Source organism: Narcine bancroftii, chromosome 8, assembly GCF_036971445.1.
Source record: "Narcine bancroftii isolate sNarBan1 chromosome 8, sNarBan1.hap1, whole genome shotgun sequence".
Lineage (NCBI taxonomy): Eukaryota > Metazoa > Chordata > Chondrichthyes > Torpediniformes > Narcinidae > Narcine > Narcine bancroftii.
The window spans coordinates 161,608,870-161,636,753 of NC_091476.1; the positions used below are offsets into that span (position 1 = coordinate 161,608,870).

A 27,884-nucleotide genomic window follows, 5' to 3' on the forward strand; every position below is an offset into this window, starting at 1 on the left:
TGTAGATGTCCTTGATGGAGTGAAGTCAGGTGTGATGATGCAGGCTGAGTTAACAACCCTCTGGAGTTTATTCTTATCCTGAGAATGGTGCCTCCATACCAGGCAGTGATGCAACTAGCCAGAATGCTCTCCACAGTACACATTTAGAAGTTTACGAGAGTCCTCGATGATATACTGAATCTCCTCAGACAACTCATAAAGTATAGCCGCTGGTGAGCCTTTTTTGTGATTGCATCAACATGGAGGCTCCAGGTCAGGTCCTTGGAGATGTTGACCCCCAAGAATTTGAAATTCTTGGCCCTCTCCACTACTGAGCCCTCGATGAGGACTGGGTCATGTTCCCCTGACTTGCTCCTGAAGTCCACAATCACCTCCTTGGTTTTGCTGACGTTGAGTGCAATGTTGTTGTCGTCATTACACCATTCAACGAGCTGATCTCTCTCCCTCCTGGACGCTTCCTCATTGCTGTTGGTGATTCTGCCACCAACTGTGGTGTCATCGGCAAACTTGTAGATGACATTGGAATCATGGCTGGCCACACAGTCCTGGGTGTATAACGAGTAGAGCAGTGGGCTAAGCACGCATCCTTGGCGCGCCTATGTTGTTGATGAGTGAGGAGGAGACATTGTTTCCAATTCTTACTGACTGTGGTCTTCCAATGAGAAGGTCAAGGCTCCAGTTGGGGATATGGAGGCCTAGAGTTTGTAGCTTCTTGACCAACACTGAGGGAATAATGGTATTGAAGGCCCAGCTGTAGGCTATGAAGAGCAGCCGTATTTATGAATTGCTGTTTTCAAGGTGATCCAGAGCTGAGAGAAACGATTGTAACGATAAGCATATTGCAGTAGGTCCAGATCTTTGCTTATATACATGTTAATTCTGGCCATGAATTTCAAAGAATTTCATCACAGTAGAAGTCAGTGCTACTGGGTGGTAGTTGTTGAGGCAGCTCACACTACTCTTCTTGGGCCCCGGGACTATTGATGCACTTATGAAGCAGTTGGGAACCTCTGACTGCTGCAATGAGAGGTTGAAAATGTCTGTGAACATTCTGGCTAGTTGGTTGGTGCAGATTTTCAGTACTTGGCCAGCTACGCAATCAGGACCTGAGGCTTTGTGAGAGTTCACCCTCTTAAATGATATTCTGATGTCACCCTCAAAGACAGATATCACAGGGTCCTCAGCCTTTTCAGGGATTCTAGTAGATACGCTTTGGATCTTCTTCTAAAGCAGGCATAGAAGGTGTTCAGCTCATCGAGTAGTGAAGCATCACAGCCATCTATAGTGTTCGTCTTCACTTTGTAGGTGTAATGACCTGTACTCCCTTCCACAGCTTGCATGTATCTGTCTCTGTCTCTAGCTTCCTCCAGAATTGCCATTTTTCTTCAGAGATGGCCTTCTACATGTTGTATCTGGACTTCTTGTTAAGATCCCGATCCCCAGCTTTAAATGCCCTTGTTCTCCCCCTCAGAATGCTGACCAGGGCACCCTGCAAGCCGGTTGTCCAAAGTGGAAAACGGGAAGCATAATGTTGTTATAGATGAATAAAAATTTTGGAAAAAACCAATTGTATCCTTTCTAAACAGAAATTGGGGTCAATCATGGTATCCTGTTTCAAATGAGGTTTCCATTCCCCATTCTTCATGGCTTTTGTTCATGTTGATACTATTAGTGTATCCCAAATCTCAAGCCTTCCTAAAGCATTTTACAACCAATGATGTATTCCTGAATTTATTCAGTGTTGTGATTTGGATAATAAGGCAGCCAATTTTCACACAGCAAGCTCCTCATTAATAGAAAAAAATGATAATGAGAAGTTCAGCAGTCTTGCTGATATTGATTCAGGAATAATTATTGACTCAGGACACATGAGGGACAACAGATGATTGAATCTAGAGCAAAAATCCATCTCCTGGATGAACAGTGGATCAAGTCACATCAGTGAGAAAAAAGGAATGATTGATGATTCAGGCCCGAACCCTTCATTGACTAGTTCATCTGGGTTCCTTCTCCTCCGCTTCTCTAAAATTTACTATTGGATCATTTACATATAATTGAGAGCAAATGAGACTTAGTTTAAAATATTTCTTGAGAGACAAATCCTTTAACAGTGCAACACTCCCTCTGTACTGTCACAAGTCTGGAGTGGATGCACATTGAGATTGTGAATATGTTGCCAGGCCTGCTTGACTGAATGCAGGAGATAAAAGAAGATGGAGGACTCCATCTCCATGCTCCACAGGAGGCAGGAGAGAGCCAGGAACCCTTAGGCACTTCTTTGTAATAGCTTGGTATCAATCCTCCTGCACAGAGAAGATGATGACTGCTGCAATCTTTAGATGGGGTTGCACCAAGTCCTTCTGTCCCTCTGCACCAACTTGCTGTACATTTGATCGCTCCTCTAAGGAAACAGTGATACACCACCAAGAACAACATAATGTGACCATGTGCTCAGAGTTCAGATCTTAAGCTGATGGAACATTAAATATAAACGTTTTTCTCAATGGGAGGAAGCCATGTATGATGCTGGTCATTTAACAGGATCAATATTTCAATGTAGGAACCACAGCAGATGTGCAGTATAAACTGATAAACCACAGGGTAAATTAGTCAGATTTATAGTAGACTAAATTTGTCTAAATGATTCTCCGCATTCAAAATAAAACGTTGCATTTTCATCATAACAAGATATAAAATATTATTAACAGTAGGAGAGTCAGGGCAGTTCATAGCATTAATTTTTATATTCCTTGCCTGAATCTTGGTTATATTGATATCAGGACAGCTGAATATTGGACTGTAAGGCTGCTGCAAAACAACAAATCATGTGACATGTTCATGACAATAAATGATGATAATTTCTACCCCGACAGCTTCTCATGGCCTACTTGTTTCTCCCCTTACAGATTAGTTCTGAGGAGTTAGCTTTGTGTAGTCAAAGAACTGACAGGCCATCAACAGCAATCATTTTTCACTCTTCCATCAAATCACCCTGCACTTTCTATGGACTCCTTCGTATCATTCTAATTAATCATTCCACATCATTTTTCTGAACTTCATACTCCAGCTGAGATATAACTTTAGCAGAGCTTCATGACTGTTGCATTCTGCATGCCTATTATTGGAGCCAGGGATCCCATTGAAGTATTTTGTTGTACCCGCACTTTCTCAACTTCTGCCACAATCAAGGATCCATGCACAAGTACCCTCAGCTCTCTCTGTTCCAGCACCCCCTTTAAAATGACAATTTAGCTCACCTCTCTTTTTTTCTTCGCAATAAAACATATCACTTCACACTTCCCTGCTGTGACTTCCCATTTTACCAGCCTGTCCCCTTCATGCAAGTTTTAAAATACAGTCATTATTGAAAGGAGTGCTTTATAAACTATGGCGGATCTCCACAATATACATTATTATCCTCAATTCCATAAAATCATTGTTTATCAGTACTCTACTGTCTGTTCCTTAACTAATTCTGATTTATTCCTGTTGTTTAATCCAATACCTTTAAATATACTAAAATATAACAATAATATTTGCTTCTTACGTAACAAAATTACTTTTTAATTCATTTCAAAGGAGAGTTGAAGCAACAAATTACATGTCCATTTAAAAACTACTTTTAATGGCACCACTTCTCTTGAAATTTCTGAAGGTGAGTTTTATGGTTCAGCTGGGTCTCAAACAGAATGCATATTGTTGCAGTATAACTTTGCCTCAGTCATTTCCCAGTCGCTCACACACAAACAAACACGCACAATCAATTAAAAAAAAAGAAATAAATGCCAAAAAAAAGTGCCAAACAAAACATAAAATAGAATTACACACAGATCATTTAGCTTTGAAAAGATTGAACAATTCAGGCATGACCTTTTCTACGTCAGACGGAAAGGACCCTGGTATTAAATTTCCATTGCTTCCTCTCAGCTTTATGCCCTCAGTTTGGCAGAAATGAGAAGAGTCCCAGGCAACCAATATTGCCAGTTCGAACATGTATTTACTCTGTTTCTCTGGAGTATTCTAGTGTTCTCACACTGAAGTTACAACTTAAAGCTGGACAAATTCCATTGAAATGTCAGTGCCTATGTTTCTATTTCACACAAATAAAATTAAAAGGGAAATCACACTCTTCCCATGAAATAAAACAAAAGAGGAGAACCACAGGTATGATATATATGGGAAATTTAGAAGTATGGTACCAAAATATAGAACACAAAATGCTTCATTATTTTATTGATACTGAAGGTAAATTTAATTAGGTTATTTTAGTGTGCACGATTGATCTTATAATGAACTACTTTTTGCCTTTGGAAATAATAGAAAAGCATGATGGTTGTCATCTATAGTTCTAGCCTATTCTTCTTAAGCAGTATTTTGGGATTGCAGATGTAGTGTTTCCACTTCAGTTCTGCGGGATCTGTGGTGGTGATAAGAAAAATAAAGGATTCTCTGAATGAACTGAATGGGACAGTCAGGTGAGTAATTTACTCTGATCTTCTGCACCCTCTCAACAAGCCCTCCCAAATGAGCATATGGAGCATGGTGCCAATGTTATACTTCTCAAGGAAACTTTCAAGGATCTCTTTGAATAATTTTCACAGAGTAATCTCTTGATGTGGTGATGCTCAGATTAAATATCTGCAAGTCTAAAGTCTTCCATTAACCTGCCTTCTTGCACAACAATATTTCCTGACAAGAATGCACATTAAGCCACTGGAGATTCAGGAAGAGTTGTTCACTTAGCTTTTTTTCTGAGTGATAAAATCAAGTGGCTCAGAGACCACCAACACCCCCACAAGATACCTGGTGGGGAAAGATATGTCCAGGAGTATCTCACAGCTAGAGAATGGAATAGCTATGGGATGGTGGAGTATGCAATGAATGACTGGAACCTCCATGAAGGTCCTGGTGGAGATCCACGGATGAAAGTCTTTATATAATAAACTTTTAAGATCTTAACTGACTTCTGAGAACTTCCTGATGGGACCATACTGGATGCCTCATGTCTGGAGCAGACTTACAGAAGTTAGCTTTAAGCATTTCAAAGTAGTTTTTAGAGTTGGCCGTGTAAACAGTTCCCTGGACCACTTCAGAGCAGCGTAAACAATTAATGTTCCAGCTGACATCAGAGTGAGAGAGAGTGGGAGAGCAGAAATGACAGGCTGAAAACTTCTTTTCAACAAAAGCACAATTCTGGGAACTAGATGTTGTAGATTTTAGTTAGTTCACATCCATTGTACTTAATTTTAATAGTGGCACCAAGTACAGTTGGACTGACGCTGCTCTGAAATGGTCCAGTGAAACTTCATCAATGAACACAAAATAGCAATTTTGAATTTTAAATTATTTCATAATGTTTTAACCAACATAAGTGAGTATTTATTACAGAAGCAAAATCTTACAAAATAAAACTAACATAAGGAGAGCTAAGCACTTTGGAAATTCCATGCACACAGTGGCCATGATGTGGTAAAGCAAACAACAGCAAAACTTTGGTATCAGCGGGCACTGCTCATTCAATTATTAATGGCAGTACGGATTAGGCTTTCAGTGGAAAGTGAAAGTGAAAATTCAAGAGAGCCAGGGCTTTGGAGGGCAAGAAAGAAAGGAAAAAAACAGCTCAGATCAAATTTTGTACTATAAAGGTTCAGCTGATCAAATGATTTTTGATGCTGTGAGGTGCTTGGACACATACTAAGGGCAAAAAAATAAACTTAGGGTGGCAAGTTAGATCATTTTAATGTATTCTTCTTTGGCTTGGCTTCGCGGACGAAGATTTATGGAGGGGGTAAAAAGTCCACGTCAGCTGCAGACTCGTTTGTGGCTGACAAGTCCGATGCGGGACAGGCAGACACGATTGCAGCGGTTGCAGGGGAAAATTGGTTGGTTGGGGATGGGTGTTGGGTTTTTCCTCCTTTGCCTTTTGTCAGTGAGGTAGGCTCTGCGGTCTTCTTCAAAGGAGGTTGCTGCTCGCCAAACTGTGAGGCGCCAAGATGCACGGTTTGAGGCGATAGCAGCCCACTGGCGGTGGTCAATGTGGCAGGCACCAAGAGATTTCTTTAGGCAGTCCTTGTACCTTTTCTTTGGTGCACCTCTGTCACGGTGGCCAGTGGAGAGCTCGCCATATAACACGATCTTGGGAAGGCGATGGTCTATTATGGAACCCTTATCTAAACCCCGTTGCATCTCTGACAGAGGGACTCAGACTGTGTCCAGCTCCAAGGCTGTTACAGATAGGAACCTTATTTCTGCTCAGTGTTTTCTAATAATTTTATATCTAAAATTAGCACATAATGTGCAGATAATTGGCGGTACTGATGTGAAGAGGCAGCATGTGAAGGGATCACACATTGTCTTATAGATCTATTGTAAACTCCTAGTTGATATAACCACACAAATGTTTAACAAAAGAACTTGATCTTTTTACTTTTCTTGAACAACATCTCAATTCCAATTATGACAGATTGCCATTTCTTGACAATTTACAGTATGTTCAAACACATTTGATTTAATCATGACTTCCTATAAATTCTCGCACTGATTTAATAATTTGAGTTCAAAACATTGTGAGCATTAGTAGCAGAACATTTTCAAGAGAACTAATGTCTTAGTGAGGTATATCAGCAAAAGGAACTTGGCATTATTACCCAGGGAATGTTTTATCTGACTGCAGACCAATGGGAGAATGGCAGATTGTCAAATGGAATAATATAGCACTTTATAAGATGTGCAAGTCACCAGCATTTTATTTGCAGATGACACTAGGGTCGGAGGAATTGTGGACAAAACAGAGGGATATCAAAGAATGCAAGAGGTGAAAAATCAGTTATAGATATAGGAAGATAAATGGTAAAAGGAGTTTAGTCTGGACAAGTATGAGAAAGAATGTCAATGTAAGGACCCTTAAAAGCATTGATGTGCAGAAGGATCTGGGGGGGTCCAGGTCCATTGCTCTTTGAAAGTAGCCACATGAGTAATAAAGGATGTGTGTGGTACACTTGTTTCTCTGAGGATTGTCGTGGTGGAGAAGCTTGTAATCCTGAGAGCAATGCCGCCTGGAGCTATGCTCCTGGTAGGGTCACCCATGGCGGTAAGGTCAAGGGTGAGGTCCCTGTTAAAGGACAATCCAACCAAGTCTTCAACGGTGAACCAGACAGGCAAAGTTACTCTGAACTCAACTCCCGTGAGGACAGATGAGGGCTGCAACAAATACATCAGCTCAAATCATTGTGGCTTTCAAGTCATTGGAATTAGTTGGTCGACTTGTGAAGTATCGTGTTCTTGGAGCGCAACCTCAAGTACACATTAAACAAATACACGCACAGGCATCTTTGCTCTGTCGGAATGAAGGCCATCATCCTCGACTACAAGGGATAGCCACAACAATGGTACGCTTACCTTCATTAGATAGGTCATTGAGTACAAAAGTAAGGAAATGGTAATATATAAAATTTTAGTAAGGCTGCAATTGGAATACAGTGTGCCTTTCTGGTTGACCCATTATAGGAAGGATATGGAGACTTTGGAAAGAGTACAGAAGAGATTTACCACGATGTTGCCTGGTTTAGAGGGTATGAGTTATAGGGAGAGGTTGGACAAACTCAAGTTTGTTTTCTCTGGAGTGCTGGAGGCTGAGGAGTAACCTGATGGGTGGATAAAATCATGAGTTATTGATAGGGTAGACAATCCAAATTTTTTCCCCAGTCACACACTGAAGGACAGGTGTGTGGAGGAAATTTAAGGGAGGTTTGCAGGGCTAAATATTTTATACAGTGGGTAGTGGGTGTCTGCAATGGCCTGCCAGGAGTGGTGATGGAAACAGAAACGATAGAAGTGTTTAAGAAGACACGAGGTACCCACATGAATATGAAGAGGGGTAATTTAGCTTGATTTGTCATCATGTTTGGCACAGAACGACCTGTTCCTGTACTGCACCATTCTGTTTTATGTTCCATTATTTGAAGGCTAAATCTTCGTCCGCGAAGCCAAGCCAAAGATAAAGAAGATAATGAATCACAAGCAAATGCTCATTACAAAACTCTTCACTGAATTTCATTCTAAAAATTGATCCTGATACAAAATCATTTATTTATTAGCTGTGCAGCAGATACTGAGAAAGCATCAGCATTCAGAACAAAATGGACTATTCTTGTCTGACTGCAGTTCTCTTTATTGTGAGCTCCAAAACTTGCCATCATCAGGGTTATTCTTGTGTCACATCTCAGATGACTATAGATAAAATGATTGAAAGTTGATGTTCTGGTAATTCTGGGTGGCACGATTGGCGTAGCAGTTAGTGTAACACCATTATATCACCAGCGATTGGAACCGGGGTTCAAATCCCACGCTGTCTGTAAGGAGTTTGTATGTTCTCCCTGTTTCTGTGTGGGTTTTCCCCAGGGGCTCCGGTTTCCTCCCACCATTCGAAACATACCGGGGGTGCAGGTTAATCGGGTGTAATAGGGTAAATCTAAAATCTATTGATGAGGACTCTCACCACCAGGCCATGCCCTCTTCTCACTGTTTCCATCAGGAAGGAGGTACAGGAGCCTGAAGACAAACATCTGATGGTACAAAAAAGGCTTCTTCCTTTCTGCCATCAGATTTCTGAACGGACAATGATCCATAGACACGACCTCACTTTTTCTCTTCTTTTGCACTAATTTATTTCTTTAATTTAAAAAAAATTAATTTGATAGTAGGAGATTTTAACTTTCCACATATTGACTGGGATTCCCATACTGTAAAAGGGCTGGATGGCTTGCAGTTTGTCAAATGTGTTCAGGAAAGTTTTCTAAATCAATACATAGAAGTACCAATTGGAGAAAGTGCAATAGTGGATCTCCTATAAGGGAATGAGGCAGGACAGGTAACAGAAGTATGTGATGGGAAACATCTTGGGTCCAGTGATCATAATACCATAAGCTTTAAGTTAATTATGAAGGATAGGTCTGGGCCTCGGGTTGAGATTCTAAATTGGTGAAAGGCCAATTTTGAGGAAACGAGAAAGGATCGAGACTGCATGGATTGGGATAAGTTGTTTTCGGGCAAGGATGTGCGAGGTTAGTGGAAGACTTTCAAAGGTGAAATTTTGAGAGTACAGAGTTTGTATGTTCCTGACAGGATAAAGTAGCAGACATAAGCAACCTTGGATTTTGAGGGATATTGTGGATCTTATTTGGTACAAGAGAGAGGTGTATAGTAGGTATAGGCAACATGGAGCAAATGAGGTACTTGTGGGGTATAAAAAATGGAAGAAAAACTTCAAGAAAGAAATCAGGAGGTTAAAAGAAGACACAAGGTTCCTTTGGCAGAGAATGTGAAGGAAAATCCTGAGAGTTTCTACAGGTATATTAAGAGCAAAAGGATATTAAGGGACAAAATTGGTCCCCTTGAAGATCAGAGTGGTTGGCTATGTATGCAGCCAAAGAGATGGGGGAGATCTTAAATGGGTTTTTCTCGTCAGTATTCACTTGGGAAACTGGTACAGAGTTGTGGGAAGTAAGGAAAACAAGCACCTATACAGATTAAAGAGGAGGAGGTGCTTACCATCTTAAAGCAAATAAAGGTGGATAAATCCCCAGAGCCTGACAAGATAGTCTGTTGGACTTTGAGGGAGGCTAGCGTAGAAAATTGAAGGGGCTCTGGCAGAAATATTTAAAATGTCTGGGGTGTGGTGCCAGAGGATTGGAGGATATCTCACATTATTCTGTTATTTAAAAAAGGCTCCAAAAATTAGTTAGGAAGGTTCAGATGCTCGGTACTCATGGTGAAGTAGTAAATTAGATTCGACAATGGCTGGACAGGAGAAGTCAGAGAGTAGTGATGGATGATTACTTCTCAGAATAGAGGCCTGTGACTAGTGGTGTGTTGGGACCATTGCTGTTTGTCCTCTGCATTAATGAAATCGATGATACTGTGGTAAATTGGATCAACAAGTTTGCAGATGACACAGAGATTGGAGGTGTTGTGGGGGATAGACAAAGTAAATATAGTTAGGCTTTTTTCACTGAGAGTAGGTGAGATACAAACCAGAGGCATGGGTTAAGGGTGAAAGAGGAAAAGTTTAGGGGGAACATAAGGGGGAACTTCTTCACACAGAGAGTGGTGGGAGGGGGGTTGTGCAATGAGCTGGCAGCTGAAAGGTGAAGGCAGGCTCAATTTTAACATTTAAGAGGAATTTGGACAGGTACATGGATGGGAGACGTCTGGAGGGCTATGGACTGGATGCAGGTCAGTGCGACCAGGCGGAAAAATGGTTCAGCACAGACTAGAAGGGCCGAAGGGGCCTGTTTCTGGGCTGTCATGTTCTATTGCAATTTTACACCCATGATATGCTGAAAAATTCAGTCTGAGAGAGAGACTGAATTACACAACTTGCATTTCCAATGGGAATAGGAAGGGGTCTAATTATAACATTGGAGCAAAGGTCAACTGTTGCAGCTGAGAAACTCAGGCAATTTTCATGTCCATTAGTACATGATAACACAGCCCCCTTAAACTGCTTACAACTCATGGGTAGTACGAATTGGACAGAGAAAGGCCTCTCTTCTTTCGGCAATATAATAAACAGAATGTTATGTGTCTCACAGGAAGACTACTTTTGTCAGGGATGAGCTATTCAGTTTTATTCTGTATATTGACATCACATCTGCTAATAAAATGCTGAACAGATTGTAAGGTTGCCATTGTTTTTTGTCTTAACTATAGTAAAGATTTTATGTCTCAAATTAACTCGAGCTGTTTTGCATATGAAACTGTAACACTTGTCCGATTCAAGCTGAGCAGCTGTATGCAGATTGGATGCCTGGACACAATAACGGCATAGCAGGTGGATGACAGCATGACAGCTCTCATTGAGCACTGCTTTTTCATGCCTCAAAGAGCTGCCTTTGTTCTACCCCATTCTGCCAGCCCTCCAGCTCCAATTAATGAAACATGGACGAAGAGTTCCAACCTGCCTTTTAATATTTCATCCGCGTCACTCCAGAGATGGTTTCCTGAGCAGATAGTCAGTCAACTGGCAGAATGATTCATCATCTGAACTTTCACGAAAACGCCATGACCTTGCTTGGCACGCAATGAGCAGAACTCCCTCTGAAAAATCCCTCCTACATGAACAGAGTTCAGCACCTCATCACACTGGCCGCACTGGCTGAGGTGTGGACGAGGCCACCATCCATCTCCTTGTGAACTCCATGTTTGCCAAGAGGTCCAGAAAGCAAGGTGAACGTTCATCTTGTACAGCCATGTAACACAGCACCGTGTGCTGGGACAATTCCCAGACACCAACACTGAGATAAGCATCAGCTGTTGCTGGAAGATTATCAACTCGGTGAGAAGGGCACTTTAATCTGCCTGAAACTTGTTGATCTTCAATGTTCAGATTTATTGTCGGAGTCAGGGCCGGCTTTAAGCCCAATTGCTCCCAAATGGGCCCCGCGCCTAAGAGGGCCCTGCGCTAGGGTAATATCTAGTCTTGTCAAAAACACACAACACATTGCAACATACATCTAACACGACATTGTAAGTTTTATAGACAACAGCAACAATTTTAATTTTCTTCTGAATTCTTAAAAAGTCAGTAGTGTTCGTTTATACTGTTTATATTTTAAATTTTGTTTTACTGTGCAGTAGAAGTCCAAAATAACAACCTGCAAAATACTGGATTGCCTGAGACAACAAGCTTTTTAAAACTCAGTCGAAATTTTGATATAGCGCCATTGATGCTGTTCACTTTCATTTTGAATTTTTTTCCAAACAAAAAGTAAATATTTTTATTAAATAATTTTACAGTCTCTTAAACAAGTGGTTTTGTCACTTGTCTGAGTGCTACTGGAACCATGTCGGTTGGTTGGCGACTAAACCGGCTCCCCCCCACCCCCCCTAGGCTTGCCTGGTGCGGAGGGTGGCTAGAAACCCTGCAGGATGCAAAACAAGACCTGTCAAAGGGCAGACAAACCCTCTCCTAGGGTCAACGGCCATCTAGCAAACACGTGCCGTAAAGCGCGGAAAGGGCATGCCTTGCATCGAAGCTTGGTCTGGCCATTCACTGCAACAGACCTTCCCCCAGCCGTCTTGGACCTCACCATGCTGCTGGATCCGGGAAGTGATGTCGAGAGGGCGGGAATGGACCTGTGCAATCCCCACTCACCTAAATCCATTCATGCACGTGCTGTTCCCTTCCGAGAAGTGGGGTATTCTCATACCAAACCCAACAAACTGACTGAAAGGAACCATCAACATCCTATGGGATGGATAGCCAGAAGACTTTTCAAAGGTAATCTACACATTTTGTTTGTTTACTTATAGGTTTACATATGTGCAGTTTTATGTTAAAATGTGCTTAGATCTATTTGGTCCATTAACTCACATTTCCATTCTACCATGAAGATATAAAGTCTATAATAAACTTTATTTATTTATCTCTATGAATCTACAGACCTTGGTGTGAACCTGGGGACCCACAAAAAATGTTTCCAATTGGGCCCCGCAGCTCCTAAGGCCTGCCCTGGTCAGAGTACATATATGACATCACATACAATCCTGAGATTCTTTTTCCTGTGGGCCAGGCAGAATTACCACTTACCTACTGGTAGAACAAAAAAAACTGTACTCATGAAGATACATACACATGTAAACAAATTAAAAAATTTAAACAAACTGCAACACAAAAGACGAGTAAAATGGCGCTGTCAACCCACGGCGACTTTCTGTGGGCTGTAGAACCCTGCACAACCTGACCTTCGCTGATCTTCCAGTGCAAGAAACTGCTCACAACTGATAGTTGCACACAGGTATTTTCTGAAGTACAGGATGACTTGCTGAGTAACAGACCAGAGTTTGGTGCAATGCTGAAAGCATTCTGTACAATAGTGTAAGCTTTTCTTTTCTAATCATTGCAGAGGCACCTTGCTGCAGGTAAAAGGTAAACGTTCCATTGTTGTCACATAATACGACATTCAGAGTGTAAAATACATGAAATTTTTTAACTTTGTCAGAAATGAGGCCCCAGCAAAGAACAAACTCATGACCCCTGATTTACAAGAGCAGTGCTTTAACCACTGAACTATCAGAGCCTTGAATGTTGAAATTCATAGAAGCAGCATGTAATCTGTTGCCCGACAAGTGACAAGTCTTCACATATACATTTGGGTAGTTTTTAAAATATTGTGAGGGTTTCTATCACTACTCTGCTTGTCAGCAGGAAATTTCAAAAGCTCTGTGTTCCTGCTGTGTGCAAGTCACAAACTAAGTACAACTATCAGGACTGCTATGCCTGGTTCAGATTGAATAGAGAATTGAAAACAGAGACATTCACTTTCTTCAATGATGCCTGGCATGTGGAGTAAAAGCCATATTTTCCACGTCTTGATGCACTTGCATTCATTCATCTTTCTTCAAATGAAATGTGGATGCGGCTTCAGTTTAGCCCAAGGAGGACAAACAGGTAATTCGCCTAATAAAAGGAAGAAATTCTACAAACGAAAAGCAAATCAGGCAGCATCCATGAAAAGGGGAATAGAGTTAAAGACTTGATCTACAGGGAAATAGGACAAGAGATAGGAAAATGGGACTAACTTGAGTAGACAAGTTGGTCAGCATGGACATGTTGGAAAACTGTCTCCAGAACTGGGAGAGAGAAAGAGAAAAAAAGAGAGTGCATTTTACGTTGCAGAGAGAGGGAGTGCAAGAGAGAGAGAGAGTGAGTGAGAGTATGGGTAGAACTGAGGGAATCACTGATAGGATGAGGTCAGGGTGGCTATAGATGAAATCATCCAATTCATGGGTAAATGAAGGAAGTCAGAGTGAATTCAGGAACAAAAAAGGAATGAAAATTATGAAATGAAGATTATTAGAGAAAAAGAATACAAAGAAAGGAATTTGGAAACTGTATAAATGCAGGAATTCCCTGGAAGGTCAGGCTATGCTGTGCCAGACAAGTGAGAAAAAACGGAACCAATATTAACAGCTGAACTTGCCATTTCTGATGCGAACACAAGGTGCAGATTCAGTATTAAGAATACTTGATGCCATCCTTCAAACTTGTATTGATCCTTGTTAAAACAATGCAGGAGGTCACTGACAGAATGGAATAGAGAATTCAAGTAGTAGATGATAGAAAGTTTAAGCTTACCCCTATGGACTGAATCCAGGTGCTCTGCAAAGGGAGGGCGGTGGGGAGGGGGGGGTCACCAAATGTGTTTATTGTTGACATGATTTATTTCATCTCTCAAAATTGGTAGTTATGAAATCTAAAGCATTCCAAACATGCTACTTTTTGTCACCAGGAAAAGGTGGGGCCATGTCTTTGGTTTAATTTGCAATAAGCTTGGATAAACGGCGCTGGTATAATACCCAAGTTGTTGCTTTCTTTCCAGAAAGGTAGAGGCTATTGCTGGCTGCAAATCAATACTGAAGGCTGATCTGAGATCCATATCAATGGTGCAACCATAGACAGAACCATCAATGCATGTTAGTTAATGACCATAATTCAAAACGTATTGGGAGTGTAGGTTAATTGGGTGTAAATTAGGTGGCACAGACTCGTGAGCCAAAATGACCTGTTACTGTGCAGTATGTCTAAATAATCCCATGATATCACAATACATTTGGATCGTAAAATGATCATGTTAAATATGCTTCAGGAATTTTTAAGTCATAACTAAGATGCCATCTGCTCTCCAAGGCAAAAGTGTTAAGCCAGGCCTACAAAGGTTGAGAGAGAGGTAGGAGTCAGATCTAGGTATTACAACACCAGAGGGATGCTGGTCTGACAGGTGTTTGGACAGAATAACTTCAATGATTAATGCGGGATATGGATTGGTTCAATATAATTTTATACATCAATTATATGTTATGTCACAAAACCTACATAAATCAAAATCTGAAATATCTGAAACGTGCTTTAGATGTGGCATCGAAATTGGAACCTTTATACATTCTACTTGGTCATATGTGAAGGTAAGGCCATTCTGGCAAGATATCGCTGAAACACTAACAAGATTAATAGGAATGACCATCACATACGACCCAGAGCTATAGCTTCTGGCAACCTTATGACTTTAAGGGAGCCCAGGCAATTTCTGCTGCCGATGGCAAATCTTACGGCAAACTAAATGCAATGTTGTGTCATATTACATCTATTTTATTACATGACAATAAAAGAACCTTGAATCTTGAGATGCAATGAAAATTTTACCTGCTATAGCTTCACATTATATAAAGTACCCCTAGACATTGTATCATTAAGCCATAAGGTGAAAAATTAATATAAAAGAAAAGTAAAATAAAGAATAAATATTCATATTTTCAATATCAGTCAGCATTTGTCAGCAATACCCAAATCCTGTGAATGAATCGAACCCCAGATGCTCTGATTTGCTCTCCACATTATCAGTAACTTGTTACATGAAAATGATCAAAAACCAAAAAAATGCAGAGAAAATTCGGACTAAAGTAGTCAACATTAGATGCACTACCATACAAGATCGTGGGTTGCTGTTACAGTTATGTAGAGAAATAGATGGAAAAGTATAAAAATAAATCTTTTTCTTAGGAATGGAGATGCAAAACATTTTATATTGAACCTCAACATTTTCCTTGCACTTGTAAAATGATGTAATTATACTAAATTAGGGCCCCAAGCTTGAGCATTTTACTAGTGAGATTAAGAGATTGATGACAGTCTATACAAAAGAATTATAGAGAAGCTGTGAAAGAGAATGATGCCATTTATCACTCACTTGTCATCCATGGTTAGGAAATTGAAAAACAAATTCCAGGCACTACCTCAACAATCAGCTGTCACAGGGGTCATCCATAGCATCCGGTCCTCCTGTTGTGGTCACCTTTACATCGGAGAGACTGGATGTAAACTGGGAGATCTCTTTGTTGAGCACCTTGGCTCTCTCTGCTGCGATGGCGTGGATCTCCCAGTGGCCACCCATTTCAATTCTCCATCCCATTCCCTTGCCATCATGTCTGTCCGTGGTCTCATGCACTCCTAGACTGAGACCACCGTAAATTGGAGGAACAACACCTCATCTTCCGACTGGGCACCCTTCAAACAGATGGCATTAATATCAACTTCTCTAGCTTTCGTTAAAACCACCCCTCCTCACTTCTTCCCCTGTTGCCTTCCTCCAGTTCTCTCTCCCTCCCTTTTCTCTGTCTCCTTTCACACAGACATGATAAATTCTTACCTCTTCCCTTATCATATTCAATGAACACCTTTCATTGGTCTGGATTCCTCCTCCAGCCAGCATTGTCTGTATTCTGAGACTTTCATAGATTTCCTGCTTCTGGCTTATTCTGCTTATTTATTGAAGAAGGTCTCAGGCCCAAACATCGGCAATATATCTTTGTCTCCTATAGACGCTGAAAAGACTGTCTGAGTTCCTCCTTTGCATTTCGGTGTGTTTTTACTACAATCACCACGCCTGCAGACATTCAAGTTTCACTCAGTCAAATTATTTGCTCTGTAATTGCAGCAGAGATTTCTCACATTGTGTTTTTACTTTATGCCTCTGACCATGTGAATGCTGGAGAAACTCAGCAGGTCAAACATTATCCTTTATTTTGCAAAGATATGAACACATAACTGACATATAATAATATAATATTATATGTATAAAGGACATTGTTTGATCTGCTAAGTTTCTCCAGCCTTTTGTTTTTACTTCAACCACGGTGACTACAGATTTTCCCATTTTACTTCTATAAGAGGTATAATGTTCAGAAACAAGATGCAAACATACCTTACCTTGCAACAATTCAAATTTGACTTTATGCTTCCAATTTTGGAGGACTAACATTTTGGTATAATTTCAGCAAACTAGGATTCTCATTTCATGTTTCCATAGCACTTGCAGGGGTATTCTATAAAGTGAATGTGTTATACTTGCCACAGATTTACTGTTAATCTATGAATTTTGGAACACATTCTAATAAAGTCATTCATTATTGAAATGATTGCTACTCAGTTAGATGATCTCGCCAAGCATAGAAAACAAACATACGATTAAAAGAAGTTAAACCCTGAGCTAACCTTGATCCTCATGTTAAATATTTTATCATTTAGCAAACTTGTACATGAGAATCCCACCTTGGCTCTTCATTATGTGCATCTGGGGTTTTGGATGATATGATAAGCTCTAAATAAATATTGTCAGATGCACATCAATGTCCATCTACCCTATCAAGCAATTTAAATCTACCCTGACTATCAAGCAATTTAAAAATTCTGCAACAAAATACAGCATAATTCAACTGAAACAATAAAAGATTATTCTAATCTCTTGATCTTCCGTTCTTTGCTGAAATATTAAGCCCCACTGAAAATGAACTTTGTGCCCACGTTATGCAAGAGGCCATGCACCAACAAGAAGTCAAATCTTTAGCGCCACAAGTCTAGAAGTCCACTATTTTCTTAAATTCCACTTACCTACATTAACAAAGCTCATAACAGTATCTGCTTGACTGAGGAAAGTCTCTTCCAGGGATCTGTGAGTGTTCTGGAACACATGAAAAGGCAACAAAGCTGCTTGCCACCAATCTGACTCTTCGTTGGCCACAGTACGATAAAGATCCAACATGAAAACTGGGGCAGAAGATGAGCGCTTGATGGAGAGCAGAGGTTTGGGACGCCGAGGTAGGCCCAGAATAGACAAGATCTCTTTTTGCATCTCTCGCTTCTCCCTGCTGTTCAGCCTCCGATGGATAAAACTTGAATGAGAATGCTGCTTCATCAAGCTCCCGTTCACTAACTCCATAAACTGACCCAGCAAACACATCAGAAGAAAAACCGACTTGTCATATCTCTGTATTCCAGCCATAGCCAATAATTGTTCTTTTTTTAAATTTTCTTTTATTTTATCTAGGTAGTGATAGAAATTTTCTGTTGAAAATATAAAAAAGCTCTAAAGTTCTTCAAAAGCATCTATAAATTTTCTGCAGATGAAAAATGTCTGCTGCAATGAAAGCAAAATTCTTAAGAACGAAAAAAATTGAAAATAATTGCTGTCAGTTTAGAGTTGCTCTTTGATAATCATGGCTACCAGTGAAAGCTTAAATGGATCCATGAGCTTTCATTTCTTCAGCAAATAGGACAGTTGACTTCAGTTGCAGAATTCCACAGTCAGCTCCTGTGCCTCCAGACCCTGTATTTATGGAGTCTCAAGCTGTTGAAATGACTCAGCTAATTCCCCAGGGTAGGTTACTATCTGACTGGTTTGGCTGTTGTGGAATGATAGGTACAACCCCAGGCCATTCAAACGCCACTGTGTTCGCATACTACAGACTTGAGCCTTACCATCTATATATAGACTAATCACAGCATATTCACAGAACCTTGAGGTTACACAGCGCCCAAATTCTCTCATCATTTCAGTTGAGCTTACTCTTTCATTTATTTCGTTTGTTCTCATTTTTTAATTCAGATACTTAATGTTCCAAGTGTTTTTAAGCTGTGTTTAAATATTAGATGTTTACAATTTGACTGTTTCTTTTGTTTTACAAGTTCTATAAAATTTAAACTGAACTTCATCTGCTTCACAGCCAGCTCCAGCTCAGAGAACCTGCAGATAAAAACATTAATCAAATGCGCAAAATTACAAGGTGCTGGGAGAGCAGTAAACAGCAGTTACAGTTACTCCAGATTCTTCAGTAAATTGGGATTTTTATATTTGTCTTCTTCTTTCTTATTGGATACTTTATCACATCTGTGTGAGGTGAAGCAAATTATTAACAAATGAAAAGGGAAAGTTAAGAAGAAATAATGAACTGAATATTTCACGCACTGTCATTTGTATTCACAGATAGAAAACCTGTCGTAACATTCACAACGCAAGGTCCCAGACACTGCAAAGATCGGAGCAGAGATTGCCAATCAGACAGGATGGGTGAGGCAGCCATCAAGCATCCGCTGGGCATTGGCCTGCCTGTCTCAGCTGCCAGCTTCGGTACAGCCTTTCAGTCAACCATCTTGTGGCAGCTCCATCTACTTCAGGATCAAAAGAAAGAAAACAATTAAAGACCTTCTGAAATAATGGTAATTATTTAGAAAAAAAAATTCAAGCCACTAATACATAATTGTTCAGAGGGAAAATTAAAATTAAATGACTGATTCTTCATTGTGCTGATGTCGATGGCAGAGATACTGCTCATTTCCAATACTGTTATTGATTTGTTGCAAGTAAGTGGCTTCTCTATCAAGATTCTCCTCAAAAGAGTTGATCAACCTTTTAATCCAGAGTGCAATATGTTCATTGGTGGCCTAGAAGCATTTTTCATGTGATAATACGTGTTTGCCTGGGAACATTTTCAACAGAGACAATGAAACTTATTTTTATTGCCATACACATTAAAAAATGTACATAGGCACTGAAACTTTTTCTTGCTATAGCCAAACAGGTGTTTTGTTGAAAAGCAACTAAAACATGTCTTTTAAACTGTTTATTCTTAATGCAGATGTATTGGTTAAGCATTGTAAGAGTGTATATCCGACACCCGCAATCCCTGTAGGTGCCAGATACCAGGGATTTTACTGCACTTAATTGAGTTAAGAGGAAACAATAAGTACAAAAATAGCCAGATAATAAATATTCAGAGTTATCCTAGACAAAAAAAACTTAGCAAAAGTGCAGGCATCCTTTTGTGGTGAGAATGCAAATGCAAGTTATTATTTTGCTTTTGTTTATCATAGAGTGAACATTTTCTGCAATTATTTCATTACAATTATTTACTAAACAGCCCACCTTCTTCTAAAATATTTTCCTTTTGTGAAATATTGACCTTAGCAACAATCACAAGTCTGCTTCAAGATTTACAGTAATGCTATTTTTGAATGTGTTTCAAAACCAGGCCCCTTGTAGGAAAACTTTAATTTTTTTAGAGCTCACTGATCGACCTGAAAGCAGAATTACTGAAGATAACTTATAGCTTATTACCATGGCAGTTGCTGCCAAGAGACTGCCTTGTTTACTGTTGCTTCCATGGATCGCTTCCCTGGTGTATTTTGCCTATTTAACAGTGCAGATTGCTTGATTTTGAACAAAATTTAATTTTCAGAAAACGATGGTCTTGCCAAAATTTACCCAACAGATGCAGGAATCAAAAATCAAACCGGAAACATTAACTCCTCTTCTCGCCCCACAAATACAAGCGGACATTGTATTTCCAATATTGTCTGCTTTCCTGTTTCATCCCACCATTTGTCATTTCATTAAATGTAGAAAACATTTCTGGCAAACATTTTTGTACCCTTATTAGCCACAGGCCAGTTACTTGAAGGCTGGGCGATGGCTAACATTGTGTTCTTATGAAAGAAGGTCAAGCCGGGGAGCTATAACTTGAGAGTTTAACAGCTGTGTCAATGGAGGGGATTCTCAGAGATAAGATTTACATGCACTGGGAAAGACAAAGACTGATTAGGAATATTCAGCAGGGCACGGCAAATGGGAAATTGGGTCTTATGAATTTGATTTGAGTTTATTTAAGAGGTAATCAAGATGAAGGCAGGGTGGTAGATCCTGCCTATGTGGACCAGCAAGGCTTTAAACAAGGTTGCATATGGTAGATTAATCAGAAAGGGATCCAAATGGATACAAAATTGGTTGGTTGATAGGAGCCAGGGAGCGGTAGTGGTGGTTGTTTTTCAGATTGGAGGCCAATGACCTGTGGCATGCTGCAGGCACTGGTGCAGGGTCTGTTGTTTGTCATGCATGTTAATAGTTTAGATGAGAATGCAACTGGCATGATATGTAAATTTGCAGCATCATCAAAATTGATGGTGGAGGACCATGAAGATTGGTGGTGGAGAACCATGAAGATTGGCTGCCAAAAGTTACAACTCGGGAAAGTGGATGGAATTTAATTTGGACTAGTGCCAAATGATGCATTTTGAAAAGCTAAACAGGATATATAGTGTAAAAGTTAGGATCCTGAGAGGAATTAAAGAACAGAGAACTTAGGAGTAAAAGCACAAAGTTCCCAGAAAGGGCCGACACAGTTAGACGTAATAAAGGAGGCATGATTGTCTTCCTTAGTCAGGATATTGAGCACAAAAGTTGTGATGTAATGTTACAGCTGTACAAGATATTGGTGAGACCACACGAGGAATACTGTGTGCAGATCTAGTGGCCATACCATTGGAAGGATGTGATTAGTCTGGACATGGTGCCAAAAAAGATATGCAAGAATATTGCTGTGATTGGAGGGCTTGAAATATAATAAGAGATTGGACAGGCTGATGTAGTGTGAATTGTGGTGGGTTATGTGGCCTTTTGGTCTGGAACCTGGTGGGAATGTGAGAATAATGTGGTCTCTCTGTCTGGAATCTGGTGGGAATGTGGACCTTTCTGGCTGGAGCCTAGTTGGAAGTCACCTCACTTTCTATTCAAGGGTTATATCTGACTACAGGTGAGGCTGATGTACGATTGGTTCTTACAGGTCACGTCGATGGGTCTTTCATGGAGAAAATCTGAGCACGTGTAACCTCTGTCCTCTCTCTCTTTGTTTGCTGTTGCATGGAGACCATCACTGAACTCCAGGCTACAGGTGATGGGCTGCTCCAGAGGGCCGAAAGCAATGGCCCTGTCCTGGATCCAGAGCTATGGGCAATGCTGGAGTTCAGTTCCATTTGATATACTTGTTAGTCATAATTAATTTACTGTCTGTTAGCATGCTGTGCCTGGTTGAGATAGAGAGTGTTGATGGTACTGTGTGTTTAACCCTCACATTCCCAATCAGAAGTTGAGAATGTTTAGTAGTGATTTATTCACACCCGATGTGTAGTTATTTGTGTATTGTTTTGGAGAGCAGCTTCGTCTATAGAGTGTAGTGTCTTCTACAGTGTGTCCACTTTTACGTCTGTTTAGTTTCCCTTTGAAAAAACATTGCTTTGCCTAGTGATTCTGCCCTTTGCACTTGTTACAGACTTTCCCATAGGCTGGGCACTGCTTTGGCACATGCTTAGTGCTACATCATTTACAATTGAATGTTTCTCCATCTTTTTATAGTTGCTGCATCTCATTTTTTGTCTGTCCAGATACTGTGGCTAATGACTAAGCCTTCATTTTCACTGACTTTTACCCTATCACTGAACTTCTTCTTATGCTAGTTCACGGACATTGCATATCTTCACAGTTCCCACCAAGGCAAGCTCTGTCTCTCACAGCATCCCCTCTCTCACTTTCTTGTCAGTAATCCTGAACACAATTTGATCACGGATCATTGAATCTGCAGCGATCCAAAATTGCATGTTTTTGCTTTTAGCTTTAAGTCTGTTTTAAAAAGTATCAAAGCTCTCTCCCTGCAGCTGCGTGCAAAACACGTACCTCTCGAAGGTTTCATTTTTCTTTGGTGAACAGTGTTCATCAAACATCTCAATAACCTTGTCGAAATTGTAGAGCTCGTCGAAAGAACCAAAGACTTGTTGATCCAAACCAAGGCTTTTATTAGCAAAAGACCGGAGCTCTTCACAGGTGGCCGACCAGTCCGGAATGATCCGACCTGGCTAGGGACACAACCCTTTAAGGCCCAAACAATAGGTGTGGCTTAGCTCTCAGCCAATCGCTGTAAGCACAGTCTAGATACAGTAACTATATACACTATGTACATTGGTGATAGATCTGTACTATCACATTCACCCCTTCTTGGAGAATTGACCCGGGGAAAAAAAAAAAAAAAAAACAAAAACGAGGGAGAGAATGAAAAGGGGTAGGTCAAGGACTGTAGCGGTCAGGGGGTCTGACCATCCGGCGTGACCGCCGTGGTGCCGGGATTGGGGTCGCTGGAGTGGTGTCACCCGCGGGCTCATCGGGTGCGACTGCTCCGTCGCTCAATTCCCCAGTCGTTTTGTCGGCAGGGTGGCCCGAGTCATTGGGGTGCTGTTGGTCCTTCTGTTGCGGCACGGGGCCTGGAGCATAAGGAGTTGGGGGGTTTGCTGGGTCTACCGCGTCCTGAGCTAGGTCCCGCACCGAAACAGTGTCCTCCCGCCCGTCTGGGAACTCCACGTATGCGTAATGTGGGTTCGCGTGGAGTAGAGTCACTCGGTCGACCAAGGGGTCATTCTTTGAGTGCCGGACGTGGCGTCGCAAAAGGACGGGGCCAGGGACGGTGAGCCATGCCGGTACAGTGGTTCCCGATTCGGATTTCCTCGGGAAAAGGAACATCCTTTCGTGGGGGGTGGCATTTGTTGCAGTACATAGGAGGGAGCGGATGGAGTGTAAGGCACTAGTGAGAACCTCCTGCCAGTGAGAGGTGGGGAGACCTTTAGACCGGAGAGCCAGTGTAACCGCTCTCCATATGGTGGCATTCTCCCTCTCGACCTGGCCATTACCGCGTGGGTTATAGCTCGTGGTCCTGCTTGAAGCAATGCCACACTCCAGAAGGTACTGTTGCAGCTCTGAACTCATGAATGAGGACCCCCTATCACTGTGGATGGAATTGGGGTACCCGAAGATGGTGAAAATACTGTGAAGGGCCTGTATCACTGAGGTGGCAGTGGTGTCTGGGCAGGCCACAGCGAATGGGAAGCGGGAGTATTCGTCGATGGCCGTAAGGATGTAGGTATTACGGTTGGTCGACGGTAGGGGTCCCTTAAAGTCTACGCTAAGACGCTCGAAGGGGCGGGTGGCTTTGATGACGTGGGAGTTATCCGGACGGAAGAAGTGGGGCTTGCATTCGGCGCACACCGAACAGGCTCGGGTCATGGAGCGGATCTCCTCAATTGTGTAGGGTAAGTTGCGCCTTGACAAAGTGAGCAAACCTAGTGACCCCTGGATGACAGAGCGCCTCATGGAGTTTCCGTAGTCTGTCCATCTGTATGCTGGCGCACGTCCCCCTGGAGAGCGCGTCAGGCGGGTCGTTGAGCTTACCAGGCCGGTACAGGATGTCATAGTTAAAGGTGGAGAGTTCGATTCTCCATCTGGCGATTTTGTCGTTTTTTATCTTACCACGCTGGGTGTTGCTGAACATGAAGGAGACCGCGCGTTGATCAGTCAACAGTGTAAAGCGCCTCCCAGCGAGGTAATGTCTCCAACGACGTACCGCTTCAACTATGGCCTGGGCCTCCTTCTCGATCGAGGAGTGTCTACTCTCCGGACCCTGGAGGGTTCTGGAGAAGAAGGCTACAGGCCGACCGGCCTGGTTCAAGGTGGCTGCCAGGGCGAAGTCGGATGCATCGCTCTCGACTTGAAACGGGACAGACTCATCGATCGCGTGCAGCGTCGCAGCAGCGATGTCAGATTTGATTCGATCGAAAGCCGCTGTGGCTTCGGTCGAGAGGGGAAAAGAGGTGGTCTTGATAAGAGGACGTGCCTTGTCGGCGTAGTTTGGAACCCATTGTGCGTAATAAGAGAAAAGGCCCAGGCAGCGTTTGAGAGCTTTCTGGGTATGTGGGGGGGGTAAGTCCATTAAGGGACGCATGCGGTCAGGATCTGGCATGACTATCCCGTTTTCCACCACACAACCTAGAATAGCGAGTCGTGTGGTCCGGAAAACACACTTGTCCAAATTGTAAGTCAGGTTTAGCTGACGGGCAGTTTGAAGAAATTTGTCTAGGTTGGCGTCATGGTCCTGCATGTCGTGGCCGCAGATGGTGATATTGTCCAGATACGGGAAGGTAGCGGTTAGGCCGTTCTGGTCCACCATCCTGTCCATTTCCCGCTGGAAGACCGCGACACCATTTGTGACCCCGAATGGTACCCTGAGAAATTGATATAGCCGCCCATTCGCTTCAAAGGCCGTGAATGGTCGGTCCTCGCAGCGGATCGGGAGCTGGTGGTAGGCCGAACGTAGGTCAATAGTGGAGAAAATGCGGTACTGGGCGATCTGGTTCACCACATCCGTGATGCGTGGCAGGGGGTACGCATCCAGGAGTGTGAAGCGGTTAATGGTCTGGCTGTAGTCGACCACCATCCGTAGTTTTTCCCCATTCTTGACAACCACCACCTGGGCTCTCCAGGGGCTTGAACTGGGTTCGATGATGCCCTCATCCAGCAATCTACGCACCTCACTCCTAATGAATTGCCTGTTTTCGTAACTATATTGCCGACTTTTGGTGGCCACAGGCTTCCAGCCAGGGGTGAGGTTTGCGAAGAGTGCTGGCGGGGCAATCCGGAGTGTGGAAAGGCCGCAGGATTGGCCCCGGGGCACGGGGGCGGGTTGCTCGGGTGCTTCGGGAGTGGGGCGATGGCGATGGCAGACCGAGAGGGGGGCGTGGGGTCCCCCAAAGTGTAGGGACACCGTTTGGAACTGACACTGGAAGTCTAATCCCAGCAACACTGGGGCGCACAATTGGGGAAGGACGAATAATTTAAAGTGGGTGACCGTCACGCCCTGTACTTCCAGCGTGGCGATGCAATACCCCTTTATCCCAGTCGAGTGCGACCTCGTCGCTAATGAGATCCTCTGGGTAGTGGGGATAATGTCAAGTCCCCAATGGAGGGCCAGATCTGGCTGGATAAAACTGTCAGTTGACCCAGAGTCAAATAAGCAATTGGTGTAGTGTCCATGCACTTTAATCAGTTCCATTGCTCTGGTGAGGGGATGAGAGCATTGCTGGTTTAATGTTATTGAAGCAGTTGACAGGCGAGTTTTGCGCGATGACGTCACGCAACGGGATGACGTCACGCAACGGGATGACGTCACGCAACGGGATGACGTAGGCAACGCTCGAGGAGCAGGTTGGAGAACCTCCCGGAAGTGCTGTTGTGGCGGGTGAATGGTAAGTAGTGGGGTTTGTAGTTGCTCGTGATCGGTGGTCGGGCCCTGGCGGTCGTCAGCGATGGACGCTAGGGTGAGCACCTGGTTGGCCGCGGGGGTGGCTGCGGCGGCGGTAGCGTCGGCCCCGGGGGTGTCTGTGGCGGCAGCAGCAGCGGCGGTAGCGTCGGCCCCGGGGGTGTCCGTGGCGGCGGCAGCAGCGGCTGTAGCGTCGGCCCCGGAGGTGTCCGTGGCGGCGGCAGCAGCGGCGGTAGCGTCGGCCCCGGGGGTGTCTGTGGCGGCGGCGGCAGCAGCGGTAGCGTCGGCCCCGGGGGTGTCCGTGGCGGTGGCAGCAGCGGCGGGCGAGAGGCAGGCCATCACCATGGTTGCGACGGTGGGTTGCCCCTTCCGGGTTCGGCGTCTCCGTGACGTCAGGCGTTGCCGTGCAGGAGAGCCCTCGCTCTCATTGGACGAGAGCTCTGGGGAAGAAGAGTTTGAATGGGATAGTGGCGGTTGAGCTTCACACGAGGCACTGTGTTTGCTGGCGGCCATTTTAGACCTACAAACTGCAGCAAAGTGGCCGTTTTTAAGGCACTTCTGGCACCTGGCTTTTCTTGCTGGGCACTGGGATCTGCTGTGCTTGTTCCTCCCGCAGAAATAACATTTCGGGTTCGCACGGGGCAGGGTAGCAGCAGCCGACAGGCCGTCAGGGGTAGGGTAGAAGGGCACTTTACTCACATCAGAATGAGGGGTCCAGTCCCTAGAGAGCTCGGTGGACTTTAAGGCTGCATCCTCCATTGTGATTGCAATCCGGGCCACGTCCTCTAGTTTTTCTACCCCTTGTTCGAGCAAGCGCAGCCTCACTTCGTTCGATCGGAGCCCAGCCACATAGGCATCCCGGACGAGGTCGCTAGTGATCTCGGCAGCAGTTTTGTCCACACAGTTACAGTCCTTGCCCAATGCCTTTAGTACTTGTAAATATGCTCTGCTGGACTCGCCGGGCTGTTGCTTCCTCGACGCAAGCATGAGCCGGGCATGAACTCTGTTCACCGGTTGATCATACAGTCCTTTCAGTACCTTTATGGCTGCGGTGTAAGTGGTCTCATCCTGGATGTTCTCGTAGACTCTCAAGGACACCATAGACAGCAATGCTGTTAGACGCTGGTTATCCTCCTCTACCTGAATGAATCTCAGGAAGTTTTCAAAGTTCAGCAGCCAGAACTTAAAGGCTTTGAAGGCTGTAGCTGACTGTGGGTCGATATCAAGTTTTTCTGGCCGAGTTAAACGCTCCATCCCTTTCAAAAAAAATTCCTTTTGCTAATAAAATTGTAGAGCTCGTCGAAAGAACCAAAGACTTGTTGATCCAAACCAAGGCTTTTATTAGCAAAAGACCGGAGCTCTTCACAGGTGGCCGACCAGTCCGGAATGATCCGACCTGGCTAGGGACACAACCCTTTAAGGCCCAAACAATAGGTGTGGCTTAGCTCTCAGCCAATCGCTGTAAGCACAGTCTAGATACAGTAACTATATACACTATGTACATTGGTGATAGATCTGTACTATCACATCAAACATCTCAATAACCTTGTCGAACTTGCCCTGGTCTTCTGCCTTGGCAAAAACAAATGTGCTGAAAACCTCTAGTGCTTGAGATCCCACCACGGAAAGTAGCAGTGCAATCTTCCGTGTACCTGATTGGCTATCCATTCCAATTGCTCGTGGGTAAAGCATAAAACTTTGCTTAAACAGCCTCCGCTCGTGATTGATATTTTCAGTCCATTTAACAGCTTTAGGAAACTTTAATCCCTCCATATTTTCTCTGCTAATATCGACTATTATTCACTATGCACATTGTGGGTTTTTTTCACTCTTGTGCACAGCAGAACTTGGCTGTTTCTTCCACTCCTGGTACCATGTGATGTTTCTTTTATTACAATAAAGAAATGTGTTCTTTTTAAAACAACTACATTTATAAACTAAGCAACCAGCACTAAAAACAGAGCACACACACGCAGACCTCATGGAAAGGCATCCATCTTAAATCTCCTAAAGATACAACATTCACAAGAGGAAACATTTCCAGATACTACGCATTCTGTCTCTGACTCCTCCTAGTGGTAGCACTCTATCACTACATGAGTGTGTGATCTTTTGGAATTTTCCTGTGCATAAATAAAGCC

The 27,884-nt window shown here is 43.0% G+C and overlaps 1 protein-coding gene and 1 long non-coding RNA gene across 4 annotated transcripts in view; one reads left to right on the top strand and one right to left on the bottom strand.

Moving 5' to 3' along the window:
- The window catches only part of LOC138741514 (bone morphogenetic protein 7-like), a 62,240-nt gene extending 44,137 nt beyond the window's left edge, over positions 1–18,103 (bottom strand). For both annotated transcript variants that reach the window (XM_069895739.1, XM_069895738.1), the window contains exon 1: positions 17,447–18,103. In XM_069895739.1, the coding sequence (XP_069751840.1) occupies positions 17,447–17,837 (391 nt within the window). In that variant the 5' untranslated portion in view covers positions 17,838–18,103. The remainder of the gene's footprint in view (positions 1–17,446) is intronic.
- LOC138741517 (uncharacterized) overlaps positions 1–27,884 on the top strand; it is a 115,424-nt gene that overhangs the window by 62,516 nt on the left and 25,024 nt on the right. For both annotated transcript variants that reach the window (XR_011343549.1, XR_011343548.1), the window contains exon 2: positions 18,819–19,051. This is a non-coding gene — a long non-coding RNA (uncharacterized lncRNA). The remainder of the gene's footprint in view (positions 1–18,818; positions 19,052–27,884) is intronic.